The sequence below is a fragment of the Hoplias malabaricus genome, chromosome 8, assembly GCF_029633855.1.
Source record: "Hoplias malabaricus isolate fHopMal1 chromosome 8, fHopMal1.hap1, whole genome shotgun sequence".
Lineage (NCBI taxonomy): Eukaryota > Metazoa > Chordata > Actinopteri > Characiformes > Erythrinidae > Hoplias > Hoplias malabaricus.
The window spans coordinates 25434563-25454857 of NC_089807.1; the positions used below are offsets into that span (position 1 = coordinate 25434563).

A 20295-nucleotide genomic window follows, 5' to 3' on the forward strand; every position below is an offset into this window, starting at 1 on the left:
ATATATCTATTTATTTAAATAGCTAACTTACATGACTACAGACTTTGCAGGCCCACCAACCAATAAACCCATTTATTTATAGACACTTCTATTGTAGACTGTGGAAAAATTAAAGTACGTTTAAGTATAAAATACGACATTGATTAACACGAGGGTGTGTATGCATCACACTTCAGTTTAACATATGTTACTATACATTGTTAGACTTTAGGAGAAATGGCATTTGACAAGTCCAGTAAAAGTAAAGTAAAATATGATGATGATGATGATGATGATGAAGATAATAATAATAATAATAATAACAATAATAATAATAATAATAATAATAATAATAATAATAATAATAATAATAATAATAAAATCAAATTTGTGTCCAATATCCAATTTCAGTTCTGATATTATGCCCTGTTCAGATGGTATTAGTTTTACATGAGGTGCGATAAAATCATTTTTACTGCATTATTTATGATTGTTATGTACTCTGTAAGTGACTTGAGTCACTTTAATTGGACTGTATCAGTAAAGAGTTCATTTTAACCTACATTTAAAATAATTTTGTGCATATCAATTTCCCTTCATATCCTTGATGTATTCTGAAAAATTGGTTTTTGATATTTACTTTGCATTGCTGAAGTGCTCTTGCTGGGACTGTCACAAATCAGAGTATCATCCAAATCTGTGACAAACCTCATATGTTATACAACGAATATTGCTCAGAAATAATCTGAAGAATAACTCAAGTTGGACCTACTTTGGAGGATTGCCCATAAACAAGTAATCTGGTAACGTTACTTTACTCCCAATCTCCCAATGTAAAAATATTCCTGTCCAAATAGGGCTGTAGTCAGTCTTACCATTAGAGAGCCAGTAAGCAAGTTTATATGACTTCTGTTCTATAGCCTATATGTCTTTGGGATGGGCATCAGCAGATCAGTTGATAAATCTCTCTGGATTAAGCCTCACCCATTTTCAGGTTATAATTTAAAGAAATGTGTCAAATGATAAATAATGAAGTTAAGGTATTTGTTGGCATTGACAATAGATCGAATGATAACCAACTCCTAGACCCCAGTGACCATCAAACCTCCACTTTGGACAATAAACAAGCAAAAACAAACAAACAAACAAAGAAACAAACAATCACTAAAGTAAATTGCAAATGGAAAATCAGGTATATTGTATTTAATTTTTCTACCCATTGCTATTTCAGACATTAGAAGTTCATGTAATATTCCTTCCAGAATCACCACGATTTTCATTCCCACTTCCACTTAGTGTCCTGCCACTGTGACTGAGTTCTAGTTGTACAAGTCCAAGCTGATTAATAGCGCTTTTCACAGCATCCCGGAACATGGAGCTGCAAAAACCGTATATTATTGGATCCAACACACTATTCAGGTAGGTAAATCCAAGAGCCAAAACAAACAATTGTCCGTTCAGTCTAAATTCTTCACAGTATTTTTCCTCCAATGTCTTCAAATAGAGTCCATTGAGTCCTGTGGCAACACCAGGGCAAAAACATACTATAAAAACTGCAATGATTACAATGACAATCCTAATAGCCTGCCGTGATTTCTTCTTTTTGTCCAAATGACGGTGATGTAAGATATAGAAAATTCTGAAGGAACAGAAGAACAAGATGATCAGACAGAGAAAAAATTCACCCAAATACATTATGTAATGGAGCAATATCTCTGGTTCTGGGTTTTTATAGGGGTTGAAGCTTCGACAAAAAGAGATATTGTCCTGTTTAATCAGCAGATCACAGGTCAGTAGTGGAAGCCGCAGTGATATCACCACAATCCAAATGAAGCAAGCGATACCAGCAGCTTGCAGCGAGCTGATGAAGTTCACTTTGTGGTGTGGATGGACTACTTTAAAGTATCGATCCACACCCACAGTGGTCATGAAGCCGATGCTCGCTGATCTGTTCACTGCAAGCATGAAGAGGTTGATCCGACACCAGGCATTACCAAACACCCAGTTTTCCAATTGCATAAGATAATGAATCCGGAATGGCAAGCTCACCAAGAGCAGGAAGTCAGCTAGGACTAGATTGAAGAGAAACACAACATTGGGTTTCCAGGACTTAAGGTGGCGACAGAAGACCCACAGTGCCAACAGATTTCCTGGCAGGCCCAGCAGGAGCTCAATGATGAGCACAGTTGGGAGGATAGAGGCCACCAGGTTCTGAACTTGCAAGCCACAATGAGTATCAGTATTATTGGAGGACATGTCCCAAAAATGCTGTTTTTATTTCCACAACTAGAAGTGGCTCTAAGAACACTTTCTTCTTCTTCTTATTCTTCGTCTGTCAGAACATAAATTAAAAATATTTATAAAACACAGTTGTGTATGGCAGTATGTGAAATCATTGCTTTACTCAAACTGATTGAGTGATTATGTACCAAAAATATATTTTAATTCAAATATTGGGAAAATATAAACTGTATCACTTTAAACTAGATATGTGCATTTCTTAGAAGTAATAGTGAACAATTCCCATATAATTGCTGTTGTCATTACCAGGCAGTAGGTAGTTAATTGTTAGCATGTTTTTAAGCAATTGCTGTTGTATCCCAGGTGGTTGCTAGGATGTTGCTAATGTGCTGCTATCCATGGGTTACATCATGTGGGTATTTGTTTGTTTGATTGTTTGTCACATTGAGTACAGATTGTGTGGTTTTAGAACGCAGCACTAATAAATTTACGAAAGATGTATACATATATTTCATACAACGCTCCCCTCCCTGTACTGGGGAAATTCTCAACTGTCACACTCACGTCTCGTCTCGTGTTTTCCTGTTCTCAGCACATGGCTTTGTTTTGTTGTTGTTCATAGCTCCGCCCTGGTTCCACCCTAGTCCCACCTTAGTCCTGCCTCTGTCTCGTTATTGTCTTCAGCTGTTTCTCGTTTGTTATTGTATTTAAGTCCCCTTCCCTCACTTCCTGGTGTCGTTCATTGTTCCTTGCTTCGCGTTAATTGTGCTTCGTAGTGTTCCTAGTTTCGTTTGCTATGTTAGATGTTCTTCGTAATGTTCGCTTTGTTCTTTGTTCCTAGTTTAGTTTCATGGTTCCGTGTTCATTATTCTTCGTGTTCTTGGTAGTGTTGTTCGTCTCTCTTGCTTGTCTCTCGTGTTCGTTTCTCTGGCTCTGCTCACGCCCGTTTCATGCTCGCTTCCTGTTCTAGTTCGTTTGTTTCAATAAAGTCTGTGTTCTTAGCGTTTGCGTCCGCCCTCCGTCAGTCCGCACCCCTCATCCCTCATCAACCCTTACAGAATGAACGACCCAAAAGAGGACGCAGCTAGCACGGACTATTTTTTCAAAGAGACGTTCATGAAGGTACAAGAGTTATTAGCGGTAAGGGTGGGGGATCAACCTGCTACCCTGCAGTCCTATATGGGAGTTCCCCCCGAGTATGAGGGGACTTCTGAGGTTGAGGGTTTTCTGCTCCAATGCCGCTTTTACTTTAACTACCTGACTGTCCTTGCACCACGTGAATTCGTTAAGGTAATGTTCATGAGATCCCTTCTCAAAGGGATAGCATTGCAGTGGGCTGATCGAGTGCTGGGAGAGAGAACCCTGCACATTACAGTGGAGACTTTTAGCGAACTATTGAGAGCCAGATTCTCCCGATCGACTCTCGAGGACATCTCCGCAGGACCCTCTGCTCCCGAGGACTGCCCCCTCAAGTCCGGGGAAATTTTTGGGGAGGGGTTAAGGGTAGGGGCTGTTATCCTTCAGCCTCAGGACGACGGAGGTGAGGCTAACAGGGGCGCACCTCTAGGGGATCGCGGGAGTGTGCCCGTCAAGGCCCCTAAACCCTCTACAGCTCCAGCGCGAGCCCGACGAGCAGCACGAGCCCCTGCCTCGGTGGAAGCTTCTGCTCCGGTCTCCGAGAGCGCGTCGCCATCGGCCGCGCCTGTCTCCGAGAGCGCGTCGCCATCGGCCGCTCCCATCTCCAAGAGCACGGCGCCAACGGCCGCTCCCGTTTCTCCTGCCTCCGTGGACGTCGTCGTTGCAGGTTCCCCTGCCTCCGTGGACGGCGTCGCTGCAGGGCCCCCTGCCTCCGTGGACGGCGTCACTGCAGGGCCCTCTACTTCCGTGGACGTCGTTGTTGCAGTTTCCCCTGTCTCCGTGGACGTCGTCGTCACAGTTCCCTCTGCTTCCGTGGACGTCACTGCACGTTCCCCTGTCTCCGTGGACGTCGCTGCAGGTTTCCCTGTCTCCGTGGACGTCGCTGCAGGTTCCCCTGTCTCCGTGGACGTCGTCGCTGCAGGTTCCCCTGCCTCCGTGGACGTCGTCGCAGGGTCTCCAGTCTCCATGAGTGCGGCTCCCTCAGCCGCTCCTCTGCTCGAGAAGGCGGCTTCAACGGCCGTTTCTGCCCCCGAGACTGTTGCTACGGCCGTTTCTGCCCCCGAGACTGTTGCTACGGCCGTGTCTGCCCCAGTGACTGTAGATACGGCCACTTCCAGTCGTACCCGTAAGACGGCCCCAAGGACTTTCCAGAACTGTGCCCAGGCTGGTTCCTCGGACTGCCCGGCAGACATTTGCCAGTCCTGGGCACCCCCATGTTATTTTGATTCCGCTTTCTGTCCCTGTCCTAGTTCCTGTCTCTGTGCTTGTCCCTGTACCCTTGTCTGCGTCGGTTTTGATTCCTGTCCCTGTCACGGTGTTTGTCTCTGTCCCTGTAAACGTTCTGGTACCTGTTTCCCTGCCAAGTCCTGTCCAATCTTCTGTCTCTAGTCCTGTCCAGTCCCCAGTTATGTCCCCTGTTTGGTCACCAGTCCTTGCTCCTGTTCGTTCCCAGCACCCAACCCCAGTCCAGTCACCTGTCCCGTCTCCTGTCCAGTCCCCTTTGCAACCCTCTGCCCTGTCTCATGTCCAGTCCTTGTTCGCTTCCTATGTTAAGCACCCCGTCCAGTCACATTTGTCCACTCCCGTCCAATCTCATGTGATCACTCCCTTTCAGTCTAGTCCTTTCCTGTCTCAAGTCCCATCTCCTGTCCAGTCCAAGCTTCAGTCCCCTGTCTCTGCCCCTGTCCTGCATCAGTCCCCGTTTCAACCTTCTGTCCTGTCTCATGTTCAGTCCCCTGTTAGTCATGTCCAGCACCCTGTTCAGTCACGTGTGTCTGCTCCTGCCTTGTCTCCTGTCTTCTCGCGATTCCTGTCTCCTGTTTCTTGTTCTGTCCAGCGTCCGTTACTGTCTAGTCCCTTGTTCACAGCTCCATTTCCCGTGTCTGTTCCCGTCCTGTCCTGAGTCCTGTCTCCTACAGTTCCTTGTTTTCCGTGCTCCCTCCTGCGCCAGCTTCTGGGGGGTCTAGGTTACGCGCCCCGGGAGTTGCGCATTCAGGAGGGGTCATCTGTCACACTCACGTCTCGTCTCGTCTCGTGTTTTCCTGTTCTCAGCACATGGCTTTGTTTTGTTGTTGTTCATAGCTCCGCCCTGGTTCCACCCTAGCCCCACCTTAGTCCTGCCTCTGTCTCGTTATTGTCTTCAGCTGTTTCTCGTTTGTTATTGTATTTAAGTCCCCTTCCCTCACTTCCTGGTGTCGTTCATTGTTCCTTGCTTCGCGTTAATTGTGCTTCGTAGTGTTCCTAGTTTCGTTTGCTATGTTAGATGTTCTTCGTAATGTTCGCTTTGTTCTTTGTTCCTAGTTTAGTTTCATGGTTCCGTGTTCATTATTCTTCGTGTTCTTGGTAGTGTTGTTCATCTCTCTTGCTCGTCTCTCGTGTTCGTTTCTCTGGCTCGTCTCACGCCCGTTTCATGCTCGCTTCCTGTTCTAGTTCGTTTGTGTTTGTTTTGTTCAATAAAGTCTGTGTTCTTAGCGTTTGCGTCCGCCCTCCGTCAGTCCGCACCCCTCATCCCTCATCAACCCTTACATCAACACATAGATTGAAACATAGGTGCCCACCACGTCTTAGTGCCAGACACTCTACGTATGGCCTTAGCGTTGGTCATAAAGTAATGGTTTTTGTGCTCAGGTAGTACACTGTATGTTGGAAAAATGTCCCGTTTCTTTGTCATATAAATGTCTAATTACTTTCTGGGCACAGTATTATTAGTTTATTGCCTGCAATGTACCTTGTAGGGAAAATGGCGCTATTTTGGGATGTGTTCTAAGTTTCTCTACTGACTGACAGATGGACAAAGCTCTGATTACAAATGTGAGGCATATAAGATTCAGGGATCCATATTGATATTTCTTAAATTTTTACATCTAAATCAGGATTGACAGATATACTAACAGTTTAAACATCACAGTTTACTTTTGAGTTGTTTGTTTAAATACTAAAACACTCTTAAATATTGCAAGGTTTTTGTTATTAAGTGAGAAAAAAAATCCAAACCTACAAGGCCCTGTGTGAAAGTGTTTGCCCCCCAGTTAAAACATAACTCAGCTGGTTTATCGCACCTGAGTTCAATTTCTCTAGCCACACCCAGGCCTGATTACTGCCACACCAGTTCTCAATCAAGAAATGCCTTAAATAGGAGCTGCCTGGCTAGACATCATCAAGAAATTTAGGAACAAACAACAAAGTAATTGAGCAATTGAAAGTAATTGAGATCTATCAGTCTTGAAAAGGTTATAAAGCCATTTCTAAAGTTTTGGGATACCAGCAAACCACAGTGAGAGCCATTATCCACAAACGGTGAAAACATGGAACAGTGGTAACCTTCCCAGGAGCGGCCGGCCGGCCAACTAAAATTACCCCAAGAGTGCAGCAAAGACTCATGCAAGAGATCACAAAAGACCCCAAAACAACGTCCAAAGAAATACAGGCCTCACTTGCCTCAGTTAAAGTCAGCGTTCATAACTCAAGAAACTTAAGAAAGAGACTGGGCAAAAATGGCCTGCATGGCAGCGTGCCAAAGTGAAAAAAACTATCGAAACCCTCTAATATGGCTGAATTACTACAATTCTGCAAAGACAAATGGGTCAGAAATCCTCCACAGTGCTGTGAAAGACTCATTGCAAGTTACCTCAAATACTCGATTGCAGTTGTTGCTGCTAAGGTTGGCCCAACCAGTTATTAGGTTTAAGGGGAAAACACTTTTTCACACAGGGCCATGTAGATTTGGATTTTCTTTCTCCCTTATTAATAAAAATCTTCATTTAAAAACTGCATTTTGTGTTTACTTGTGTATTTGACTAATGTTTTAATTTGCAAATTTGCAAACTTTTATGCAAGTCAGAATTGGTAAATCATTGCTTTTATTTATTTATTTTTTTAAACTAGCTTTTGAGGTTGTTTTAGAACTGAGCATTTTAATACACATTTAAGGCAGTCCAGATATGAAATCAAACATGCCTAAAATTATTAATAATCTTCACTAGCCTGCTCATGTTATTCAAGTAAACTCTATTACGGAAATAAACAATGATAAGATCAAAAGTTGCTCAACTGTTTCCACATATCTGTATGTGCAATCCGTTCTTTTTGCTTACCACTGCCATAATGCAGAAAACCCAGCTCCAGCCCCCGTCATCATTATTTTATTTGGTCCAGGCATGTTTGTTTGTTTTTTTTTTTTGTGTGTGTATGTGTTTTAATCTATAAAAATCTCTTTATAATAGCAAGAAAATAATACAATAGTCACAAAATGTCAAGTCTATTCCTACGTATTTATACTTAGTAGCTCATGTTTATAAAAAACAAAAAACAAAACAAAAAAGAAAGCCATGTATTGTGAGATCATAATTTAAAATAACTCACCAGAGATGACCTGATCTTGGAACCTGAGATGTTTTAGATTAATGTAGGTTCGAGTAATCTCCTCAGCATGAATGTCATCTGCTATTCTGGGGGAACCACAGCAGAAACATGTCTTTTAAACTCATTTCCTTTTTTGATGACATCACAGCAGAGCAAAAACCCACAGAGAGCTTTCAGTACTCCAACATACACTATGTACAGACCTCAAGACAAATGTCTTAGTGTCTCCATGTTAAGTCACATTTTCTAAATTTTTATTAACATACCATTAATAAAATTAAGCCCCCCCCCCCCCCCCCCCTAAAAAAAGACCTTTCAATTTTTTTTAAGAAAGATTTATTCTGAGAGGCTCATACACATTTTCTAACTGTTTTATGAATGGTGCCACATTTTGTTCTTGTATAGATTTTCTGGAATTTAATATAATGCATATGGTCATTAAGAAACGAGATAACTCTTTCTAAATCTTTTGCATCTAAATCTTAATAAACATTTTCATTTAGATTTTATGTTTATAAAAGCACTACTTATTGTGTGGAATATAACTTGGTCACAAAAACACTAGAGTGGCTGCTTGTCAGTCTCAGGGTTCTGAATGTGATATTTTACTGATTGATTGATTGGCAAGCATAAGTTGTGTGTTTTTTTTTCTTTCATTTTTTCCCATAGGTTTGTCCCTTGCAGTGAGTGCACTTTAAAAAATTTATATTTTTCATAATAAGAGTCATGACAGATAAGACAAATGGTTATTTATAATATAATAATCAGCCAACCAGAAACAGTATGGCTGCACCCATGGTCAGTGTATTTTGTTAATGTATTGTGTTAATGTACTCAAACAGCAAAAGACAAAGATTCTGTCAAGATGTATATAGGACATTCACGTTTTCATGAGAGTTTTTACCATGCCAGTGTTAACAAAATGTTTTAGCAAGAAATATCAGTCATCATGACTTGAAATTACAAAAGAGCAAAGATGTATGAAGTTCATATCATCTCCATGAAGTAATTTCCTCTTGAGCATATATGTAAAAACAGTTAAGCTTAGAGTCACACTTTTCTTGATGAGACTTTAAGGAGAAAACTCCAAACTTGTGAAATTGTGAAATGAGAATATTCCTGCTTCAAATGTGGGTAAGACAATTCAACAGATGGCAAACTTATGAAAAGTGCTGCAAAATTAAACAGCTCAAGTTACAAACAAGCAGCACGGTGGCGCAGCAGGTAGTGTCGCAATCACACAGCTCCAGGGACCTGGAAGTTGTGGGTTTGAGTCCTGCTCCGGGTGACTGTCTGTGAGGAGTTGGTGTGTTCTCCCCATGTCCGTGTGGGTTTCCTTCCACAGTCAAAAAAGTTCACACGTTGGTAGGTGGATTGGCGACTCAAAAGTGTCTGTGTGAGTGTCACACCTTGCTCACTGGTGAGGGTAGTGTGTCTCGACAAGGTTATGGGTTAAGAAAATAAATACCTATAAATTAATTAAATGATGGCAAACCACAAAAGCACCTTCAGTGCAAGGGTGCTTTATTTAGTGAAAAAGAAAGAAAAAAAATAGTTACAAATTACATACAGGGGATTAGAGGGAACAATCTTTTCTCTTCCAATATAAAAGTACTTTCTTGGCACAACTATTCAGCCAACTCTCCAAACTTCACTCCCCCTCCTCCTCAAAATGAGTCCTTATATAGACTCCTAGTGGCTTAACTAATTCAGCATGTACCACTCCTCCTCTTCTACAGGGGGAGACAGCTACAATCAAAGAAAAATAAACAAACAAACATGCAATTGTACTCTGCAAAACCCTTGTTCAAAAAGTGACTACTTGATACTAATCAACACACATACTACAAAAACACATCATGAACAAGGTTAAATCTAAAATGAAAATAAAAGAAAAATATTTCCAATCAGACAATCCCCCCTCACTCAAATGGACCAACCCAACCTGGCTCCAACAGGCAGGTCTGAATTTGCTCAGGCACTATTTAAGGACACCTAAAACTCAGTTTGGGCCTTTTTTTGAACAGGAAGGTGCAGTAAGTCCTATGTAAGTATGAAATATCTGTTTTACAACTCAGCAGTATATTTTAATTGAAAGGGTGAGATTGTTTACCAAGCTAGCAATATGGATGTAAAATTGAAAAAGAATAATGTAGGTGTGGGCTACTGGGAGATAAAACAGGGACAGAAAGGGCTATGAGGAATAAGAGGGGAACAGAAATATTTATCTAGTGGTCTTATATTGTACGTTCTGTCACAGTGAGTGAATGAATGTGTGTCTGTGTTGCCCTGTGAAGGACTGGCGCCCCCTCCAGGGTGTATTCCTGTCTTGCGCCCAATGATTCCAGGTAGGCTCTGGACCCACTGCGACCCTCAACTGGATAAGCGGTTACAGATAATGAATGAATGAAAGTTACAAGCAAGTTTGAAACGGTGAATTTTTTCCTCCTCAAACATACTGTTAAACAATGTAAAGCTTCTGAACATAAACCGACCAGAGAGAACAGTGTCTCTTTACAATCATAAACATCCCCTTTAAAGCTAAACATTTTTCAAAAACATTCAGATCGGAGTGACAGGATTCAGCCTGGAGTTAGATGTGTTAAAAATAATAATAAAAATAAATATCAGCTTTAGCCATCATGTCTGCTGATTGTGCTGCTTTTCTGACTGAGCTTAAATTTCATCAAGCCAGACCAATTGATGATTTTTTTTACCTTATTCCAATACACAGAGCTAGAGGAACAGTAGATGATAGGATAGAGGGGAATGTTCAAATATGTGAACCCGATGGTCAAGCCAAACAGCTGAGTAATTTGTTGGTAAGACTTACAGTATTCCTTCCCCAATGACTGTAGATATAGTGCAGTCAGTCCTGTGATAATCCCTGGCAAAAAGCAAAGAACAAAACCTCCCTCAATCATCAACACAGTGCGAGTGGCCTGCATCACAATTTTTTGGTCTGTCTGGCGGTGACCAAGGGTGAATGTGATTCAAATACAGCAGAAAAGTATCAGTGTCAGTGGAAAGAAGAACTCTCCAATATAGACAGCGTAGTGGAGCTGAATACTCAGAGTTGGCTCCTTGAAAGAGTTGAAGCTCCGACATAGAGAGTTGTTATTGACATGGTTGAAGACCTCATTGGTCAGCAGAGGGATCCGCAGTGATATCACTAAAATCCAAATTAAGCAAGCGATCCCACCAGCTTGCCGTGAGCTGATGAAATTAACTGTATGGTGTGGATGGACTATTTTAAAGTATTGATGCACAGCCACAGCTTTCATGAAGCCAATACTTGCTGATCTGTTCATTGAAAGCTTGAAGTGGTTGATCCGACACCAGGCATCACCAAACACCCAGTTTTCTGTTCGCATCAAACAATCAATCCGGAATGGCAATCTCACCAGGAGCAGGAAATCTGCCAGGGCCAGATTTAAGTGAAACACAACACTGGGTTTCCAGGATTTATGGTATGAAAAAAAGACCCAGAGTGCCATAAGATTTCCTGGCAGGCCCAGCAGGAACTCAATAAAGAGCACAGGAGCAAGGACAGAAGCTGCTATATCATGAATAGTTTGTCCACAGTGATAATCATTGTTCGATTGCATGGCGGTATTCACAAAAGTGCCACCTTCTTCCTGAGCACAGCCTAAGTATCAATCTGTGAAGAAACAAAAGCAAAAAAAAAAAAAAAATTGTAGCAGTATTCAAACACAATTGTGACTAAAATGATCTATTCTTGTACATTCAAATAAACCTGCTTAAAGTGATCAGGCTCATAGCTTAGTTACATCACAGTAATGAATTTACTAAACATTTCAAAAGCTAAAGTAAAATAATCTTTCTTCTCTGATTGATATCTGCTTTGAGTACAGCATCTGTTAAAAATAAACATTAGGGTCAGTAGATTAAGACACAACCGATAAGCACAAGCGATATAAATGGTAAATTTATAAACAATAGGTGTCACTATTGAACATGAAGTGTTATTAGTTTTTCCAAAAAGGTATTTAGATATGCAAATCGAACAATCAAAATCTATGTAAGAGATTCCAAGGTTAGTCACTGATAATCAGATAAATTCATAACCAATCTTTGTGCTTTAATTCTGTGTAGTTAATTATGAACATAGGCGCTGTCATAACAGAATAAAAGCAATAAAATATGCGTAATGCAGAAACATGGCATTATGACCATACAAACAACCATTTTACATGGCACAATACAAAGTTTTATAAAGTACAAAGTTATATTAAGTATAAAGGCTTACTTGCAATTATTCTGTTTCCTGAAGTTATTGCGTATTCTGAAATTAATTACTAGTCTTATTTTAGTGAAATCTGTTGCACCTTAATTTAGCCTCATACATAAACTAACAAACACTGGTAAAGAGCAAGCATTTTAGCTTCATTGTGGATATAAATGTAGGATTACTTCTAAAAATGGGAGGGGCAATGCTGGTGAGTCTATGTCCATACTGTTTCTAGCCACAGATGCTAATACTCAAAACATGCTGTTTTTTATTTTTTTTTTGAATGTTGCCATTTCACACTAATTGATTCAGCAAAACAACCTCTATTGTTCTCTAATGTAATGAGAAAAAATGTCAACATTTTTGTCATGGCAATATACTAAAAATTATTTGCACAGGGGTGGCACAGTGGTGCAGCAGGTAGTGTCGCAGTCACACAGCTCCAGGGACCTGGAGGTTGTGGGTTTGATTCCTGCTCTGGGTGACTGTCTGTGAGGAGTTTGGTGTGTTCTCCCTGTTTCCTCTGGGTGCTCCGGTTTCCTCCCCACAGTCCCAAAATGCATATTGGTAAGTGTATTGGAGAATCAAAAATGTCAGTAGGTGTAGCTTAAATGTGTTTCAAACATATTCCTCTAACTTATCTGAGATGAAACTCTGTTGAAGGTAGGATCTCTGTGGGGAACCATGGCAGGGAGATTACTTTAAGGTACTTTTACCTCCTCTTACTTCACAGTGAATACAAGGAGCAAAGAGGTCATCACAGACGATGACCGTTTAAACGACACACATGCTGTACCCAAACAAACCTCAAAGAAAGTACTATTTCTCTTCATCCTCAAAACTATATACTCATTTACTGCAGATATTCAAAAAAATGTAAGATATTTCCATTCTCATATGCCTTCTCACAAAATGTCTGTCATTCTACTGTAAATAAAACATAAAACAGCATCCAGGATTCCTTTAACCATAGCGGTTAAAGTGCATCACTTACGTACTTTATTTTTTTTCCTTTTTCACATGCTATGAAACATTTACAAATGACTTTTAATATAATGTTATCCTGGAGTGAAATAAAAGTTGGCAAACAGTGTATCACAAGTGGTATCTACATATCCCCTTTAAGTTTTTTAATTCAATTAACAAAATTCAGAAAAACTTACAAAGGTTTTTTGACTGGACCAGTGAAATGACAGGAGGAAATATGTTGTTCCTGACAAAATGCATATGTATGATGTATATCTTAGTGGCTAACTTAGGAAATGGCTTCTTGGTTAAGACAGATTGCATCAAACATGCAATTTTAGCTGCTGCCATAGCATCCTGAATGATAAATTACTACAAACTGATGTCTACATTTGTGGTGGACTTAGCAAACAATTTGGAAGCTTCTCCGTGATGAGTATGCTAAGGCTAATGCTAACATTACTACAAACAATGATAGATACAGATGAATCATTGAGGCCTAAAACCTCATTTGTGTTTTAAACAGAATTACCAGTGCAAAGTAGATAGCGTAGGAATGCCATGATCTTTCATAAGGGTTGGTGCACATTGGATCCTGCCATGCCTTGGCCAAAATATGTTAGTGGAACAGAAGCTAAAGAAAGATAGCAAAATACTGGGCTGCTCTCTTTATTGTCCACTGACTATGTTCAGCATTACAGGTAGCCTAGGTCAGGGCTCTAATTTCACAAAGAAACCTTTTCAAACCATGTCATTACAGCTCGTGATCAAAAATTTGCAACATTCACAATACCTGCAGCAAAAGTTAGGAATGAAGTTGGAACATTTATTTAATCTTGCTACATTTGCTCAAAACACACCAAGTATGTCTATAATAAGTAGATGGGTTTAGTAGTGAATGGAACAGAAAAATAGTTTGTGACAACAATGGAAAGTTTTGTGAATGAAAGTGGAGGATGTGTGTGCATATGGGTGTGTTTATGAGGGAGTGAACTGGACCCAAGGATGGTTTAATCCTCTTTGTTATTATGGTGCATAGAAGAGTAAACACTGGTGGTCTAATAAAATTTTTTTTGCATTTGATACAATCTACATGTGTCATCTGTAGATATTGAATTATCTTTGTGTAATTTATAATACCTGCAGTTTTGGCTCTGTATCATTTATAAAATTCATTGACGTGTCTTTAAAAACTGTTTCAAAATAACTTAACCACAGCTCTAGGATAGAGATGAAGCAGATAAGACATGCAACTAAGGATGCTAGAGTAAGATTTACTGATTATACAAGCTGCATTTAAACTGTTAAAAGTTCTGAGTACACTTCTCCAATGGCTTGATTATCTAGGTCCACCTATTCCTGCACACACACACACACATATATATATCAGTGGCGGATGCTGGTCTTTCAAGGAGGGGAAGCTCAATTTCGGCCTACACCATAAAATGTCGGTTTATTTATACGTAAATTCTACCCTGCGTTCCTTTTCAAGAAAATGATCTGTGACCCTGTCGTACCAACAATGCGTCTTTTCCAGGGACTTGACTAGTGTCCTCTCAATGGCCAGCAGAGATGGGCTCTAGTGATGTGTCGGTCGCGAACGAACCGGTTCAAAGAGCCGGCTCTTGTAAGTGAACGATGAGAGCCGGTTCCTGTCTAAGACCGAGCCATTTTTTTCTAAGGCTTGTCATACAACCAATCACAGAACAACAAGCAAGCTCCAACCCTCCAAGCTGAGACACTTGGACACTTCTGCCTTCCAAAAAATAGATTAAGAATATGTTAAATCAGTTAAATGTTTGACAGTTGTGGTTGTTTTAATCACTACCGTTGAATGCTGCTGTTTTGCACTTTGCAGACTATTTGTTTATTTTATTACCCAGAAATGGATGATTATTTAATCTAATAAGTTATTTTGTAATACCTACCTTTTGGGTTCCATTGGCTATATTTCAGAGTTTACAAGTGATTTTTTATTAAGCTGTTTCTGTGTGTGTGTGTGTGTGTGTGTGTGTGTGTGTGTGTTGCCCTGTGAAGGACTGGCGTCCCCTCCAGGGTGTATTCCCGCCTTGCGCCCGATGATTCCAGGTAGGCTCTGGACGCCCCGCGACCCTAAATTGGATAAGCGGTTACAGATAATGGATGGATGGATGAATGTGTGAGTGCAATCAGTGAGTTATTACAAGACAGCCATAAAAACAATTGGCCATTGCAACACTATTTATTTTTAATATTGAACAATAATATTTTGTCCATATAGTCATGTAAAATGTAGGAAATATTGTTCTGTACCAGTGGAAATAAGTGGTAAAACAAAGAGCCATTTAAGAGCCGAAAGAGCCGGCTCTTTATGAAGAGCCGAGCCAAAAGAGCCGGCTCCCCAAAAAGAGCCAAAATTCCCATCACTACTAAAACGGCTTAAACGGCCTTGGCCCATGTGAAGTGTGTCTGCCTGTGAGTGCTTTGTGACGTTGGAGGGGCTCAGCAGCACCCGCTGGACAGAAACTGCGATAGAAGTCAGAAAGAGTTATAGAAGTCAGTCTCCAAACACAAGCAGCTACAAAAAACCCACCAGAAATAGAAGCTCGATTTGTCGCTAGTCGTTTTTAACAAAGAAAATGCCGCTAAGAGGTTTAAGAAAGTCTCCGGTTCAACTCAGAACAGAATGAAAATGTAATTCTCTCACGGATCTCTACACCAAAGGATCGCTGATTCGCTCATTTCGCTGTCAATCAAAAAGGGATTCAGCCTCAGACAGATCATCCAATCATCATGCAGAAGCTGAGCGTCCGGGCCAGCCGAGGACAGCCCACTGCCCCATAGACCCCCAGAGACGCTGAGCGTCCGATGGGCGGGACAAAGCCCAGCATTTATCCAATGACTCGTCTCGTTTCGCTGCACTTCGCTATTGAACTCTGTGGAAAAAAGCCGCGTCTTTACCAGCGATTAGAAGCTGATTCTAAACAAAAGTTGAGCGCGTTGTAGTGCATATTTATTCAATGACATGTACACACAAACAGGATATATATATATATATATATATATATAGCCTGTTACACAAAAAAGCAGTGGATTTGTTTCAGTGTGGGAACTGTCAAACAGTGCTGGACAGGAGTGGAACATTATGAAGAAAGGCTGTCTCTAGCATGCTTTGGCTTAATGTTTAGCTTAGGCAAACTAAGGCTCTAAATGGCCAGTAGGGAAATTGGTACAAAACTGGCACCCAGGGCTCAGTTGGTCAGGAAAAGAGATGGAGTTCAGAACACTGCTTGTGAAGAGAGAGTGGACACAACGTGACAGTGGGTATTAGATTGTCCTGAAGTCTCCTTTTTGTCTAAAACGTATAAAGAACTATTGCTGAGGTTGATTTAGGCATTTCTGGACTCTGTATGCCAATCTGATTCAGATAATAATTGAAAATATAAATACCAGTAACACCTGTATATCTTGTTTTTCTTAAAAACATTACCAGGTTTAAAAGTTACATATTATGTGCTTTAAACAAACAATCATGTGACCAAGCATTGTCAGTACATTTTTATTTATATAGAACTTTTCCTAGAACATGTATTAAAATGCTTTACACTGCAACATACATACAGAAAATAAGGACTGGTTCTGGAAAATCCAATTTCTAAGCACAGTGCTATCCTATCCTATTTCCAATCAGTGCTTTGCATCAAAGTTTTGCATTTGTGGTCTTACCTGCATAATGATAACCAGAATTACCCAGAAATGTTTGCACAACTAATGATTTTGGCACTGTGAGAACGTCAGAAAGTAAAAGAGAAAAAGAAAATACACAGAACTCTTCCCACAATGTGATGAATTTGAAACTCTAGGAGAAAGTCATCACAATGGTCTGTTTATTTAGGGTATTTCCACATTTATTATTAGGTAGCATGATAAATGTAAGCTCCTGCCTTTCTAAAAAGTCTATTGCTGTGAGGTCAGGTACTAATGTGACATGATTACTTCTGGATCACAAACCCACTCTGAGTCATTGTAAAGGTATTGGAATCCATATCCATCTCCATCACTTCAGAACACAGTTCTACTTCTCTGCCTCCCAGTGCTAGCCCACTCTTTGCATCGAGCATGGTGACACATGCAGCTGTACCAAAGCATTCCAGCTCTTGTCATTCTTCTCTATGGAGATTTCTTTTCTGTCCATCTGTATAGACTTGTACATATTAGTCAGAATGGGGGGCTCAGATATTCTTATCCAGGGAACTGCAGAAAAGGTTTGAAGCACTAGAGACTGTACCATATACATGCTGTAGATCCACAATTAAAGTGTCATAACATTATGGATGATTGGCTTCTGTGCCATGTAGGAAAGAGAGTGGGGAAAATATATTAACTATAAATTTAAAGGGCTTCAGTAGCTAATATGGAAATGTTTGGTAATTTATGATAAGGTCATTTTTGGTAAATAAGATGTGGTCTGAAAGCTTATTCAGACTGGCATTCAAGCTGATTGATAGCCTATGGTCTGCACTCTTCAAAATAAAGCTGTTACAAAAGGTTCTTTGAGCAACGCCATAGAAGAATCACTTTTGGTTCCATAAAGAACTATTTTTGTTAATATGCTTGAATTGATAAAGAACCTTAAGACAAAGTGATTGATTTTTAAACCTTTAAAAATGTTTTCACAGATGCATTTCATAAACAAAAATGGTTCTTTATGGAACCAAAAGAGGTTCTTTTATGGCATTGCTCGAAGAACCTTTTGTACCACCTTTTATTTTTAAGAGTGTATAAGGTATTTACTCTGCTATTAAGTGTACTTCATAATGGTTAATTTTGCAATCATTCATGATTTGATTTTCGTTAATTTTTTACTCCCCTCTACATCAGACGGTGAACTTTTCAATTCTCTGTTTGGTGGAGGATGCAGGCAGAAATTTGAAGCCTGTTTCTGCCCTAAACAATGGAGTTTTAATAAAGGCCTCAGAGTTCATCTAAATCAGATGTCTTTAAATCTGAGTGATTTATCCAGGTTTTAGTCCAGGATTTTAAAATGACTAGCCAGTATTACAATAAACCAAGTCAGTCAGGTACATAATCAGTTATGCTATAGTAGCATACCCGGTGGCCAATTTAAAATCCCAGGGGAAGCTATCGACAGATTAGGGATTAACCTGTGACTTGGTTGCTTTTCTTTGCAGGTGGTAAGAAGCAGGAGACAGGAGGGGCTGGGGCACGACTTATTAAGAGAATTGAAGATTCCAGATTCCTTATTGTTGGTTTGAGATTTTGATTATTGTGTATTATTGTTGTGACACTTATGTTGATTGACTGCCAATTTCTGCCTGCACTTTAAGTCGGCAGGAAAAATAAGTGAAGGCAGAATTGGGCAGTCAATCAACATGATTTTGGCTTTAGGATTCATTCATTCACTCATCTTCTGTAACTGGTTCATCCTGATTATGGTCACAGAGTGTCCGGAGACAAGCTGGAATCGCTGGGCACAATGTACGAACACACCCCGGACAGGGCATCAGTCAGTCGTAGGGAATCACACATTCACCCAGTCTCACATACTCTAGACGATGAGCAGTGACCTATAGCCAAATCAATTGTTGGAGCAAACCAGAGCACCCAGAGAAAACACACACAATAAGAGAGCACACCAGGATCTTGACAGACAGTAAAGCAAATTGGGACTGGAACCCAGGAACAGAGAGAGCAAAATACATTGGTCCGTCTTTTCTTGTTGGGTGCACTCTGTTCTGCTTGCATTACAAAAGGATAATTCATGTTTGAGGTATTGTTCAAGCGCAATGTGTAGCTTATAAATGAGCAGAGAGGAAGCAACTCTGTAGATAGTTGCGTATCAGAGATTCAAGATGGAGATAAAACTCATCTTCTGGCTGAAATGAGTGACCCTCAACTAGAAAAATTATCTGCATGTGGTCAGACCATTTTGAAACCCCCCCTCAGTAGCTGGCTAATACAGAAATAAGGTAGATAGATAATGCGTCTGCTAGGATCCAAACATCATGACAACAAAAGCATATCGGTAAAACTGGTGGAAGTTGGTTAATGAATGCGGGGTGCTTTAGTGAAAGAATACTGATGGACAAAAACATAAAGATGCAAAATGTCTAAACTTGTTGAATATACGAACCTGAGGGATGCAATGCTACTCTACAGAAAAACACAAGATGTTACACACCCCACATTGTTTTGGACAAAAATTCCCCATTTAACAGCGTATTTGTCTGGTGGTTAATCAAGTAAAGTATAATCAATACAGAATGTTTGTTGTGTGATGATAAGGTATGTTCAGCACTTTTTTTGTTTCCTGGAACAGAGTCTGAACTTGACAGGAATGTACCTGCTCATCTCTGTGCTCCAGTTGTTTTTTTAGCCCTCTCCCCCCTGGCTCGCCTCCATGTCTATGCCTTGCATGGCTGTGTGTGTGAAGTGGTGTTTACTGCTGTCTGGAACTGGTACTACATTGTGACCAAAGGTTTCCTGGTTATACCGGTCTGTGGGCACTTCTCATCTACAGCTCTGCCATCTTCTTCATGGAGTTCATAACTGCAAAGCTACATCAGAGACACTGCCCCCTACTGTTCCGTTTGATTGTTTACACCCTGTTCATATACATGTGGGAGTTTAGTTGGGGATTCCTACTGAGACAATTAGAGGCATGTCCATGGGATTACTCAGGCTTCAGGTTTAACGTCCTGCCCTCCTAGCAGAGAAACATGTTATTAGGAACACTCGACTGGACGGGGAATCTAGATGATGAGGCATCGTCCTATCAGAGATCCTGTTTAGGCTTGGTATTTGTGATGATATCTGAACTTATTGTAAAAAGTGTAACTTGCCCCAGCACTGAAATCAAAGGGCTACACAACACTCGCTCACTAATGACAAATACAGAAATATTATACATGTAGAGTTTTGTCAATGTTAATGACGTGCAACTGACTTTCAATGTAACCATACCATTATCTGATACACTTACTATCAGCCTTGCAGGTTCCATAAGCTGAAATACCATAATGCCTCAAAATATGATGTGCCATTAAAAATGAGAACGAAGGGTGCTGAGAGTAATGAGAATAACAGGAATGTACACAAAGCTCTTACAGAAAACCATTAAAAGGCAAAATAGAATTTGACTGAAAATATATCCATGAACGTTTCAATTACTTCAGTTCCATTGTTATTATTATTATTATTATTATTAATTATGTTTTATTTCCTGCTTCATAGAAGATGGTTTCCTGGTTGGTCCATGCAGTAACATGTATGAGGGAGTCATACTGGTTATACAAATCCAGAATCCAGGATGTTGATTCAGCACTGAGCTCAATTTCCCCCACATTATTGTGTTTTTC

The 20295-nt window shown here is 40.3% G+C and overlaps 1 protein-coding gene, 1 long non-coding RNA gene and 1 pseudogene across 2 annotated transcripts; 1 reads left to right on the forward strand and 2 right to left on the reverse strand.

The window, feature by feature from the left end:
* Positions 1-164: 164 nt before the first annotated feature.
* On the reverse strand, positions 165-9360 carry hcar1-3 (hydroxycarboxylic acid receptor 1-3). Its single transcript, XM_066679885.1, has 3 exons — positions 9290-9360; positions 7720-7805; positions 165-2311 (listed from the first exon to the last, which is right to left on the reverse strand). The coding sequence occupies exon 3, from the start codon at positions 2233-2235 to the stop codon at positions 1222-1224; it is 1014 nt and encodes a 337-aa protein (XP_066535982.1). The 5' UTR covers positions 2236-2311; positions 7720-7805; positions 9290-9360; the 3' UTR covers positions 165-1221.
* A 383-nt stretch (positions 9361-9743) lies between these two features.
* Positions 9744-20277, forward strand: LOC136706155 (uncharacterized). Its single transcript, XR_010804124.1, has 3 exons — positions 9744-9766; positions 10017-10152; positions 20171-20277. It is a non-coding gene; the product is annotated as an uncharacterized lncRNA (long non-coding RNA).
* On the reverse strand, positions 10353-11327 carry LOC136705031 (hydroxycarboxylic acid receptor 2-like; annotated as a pseudogene).
* Positions 20278-20295: the final 18 nt, after the last annotated feature.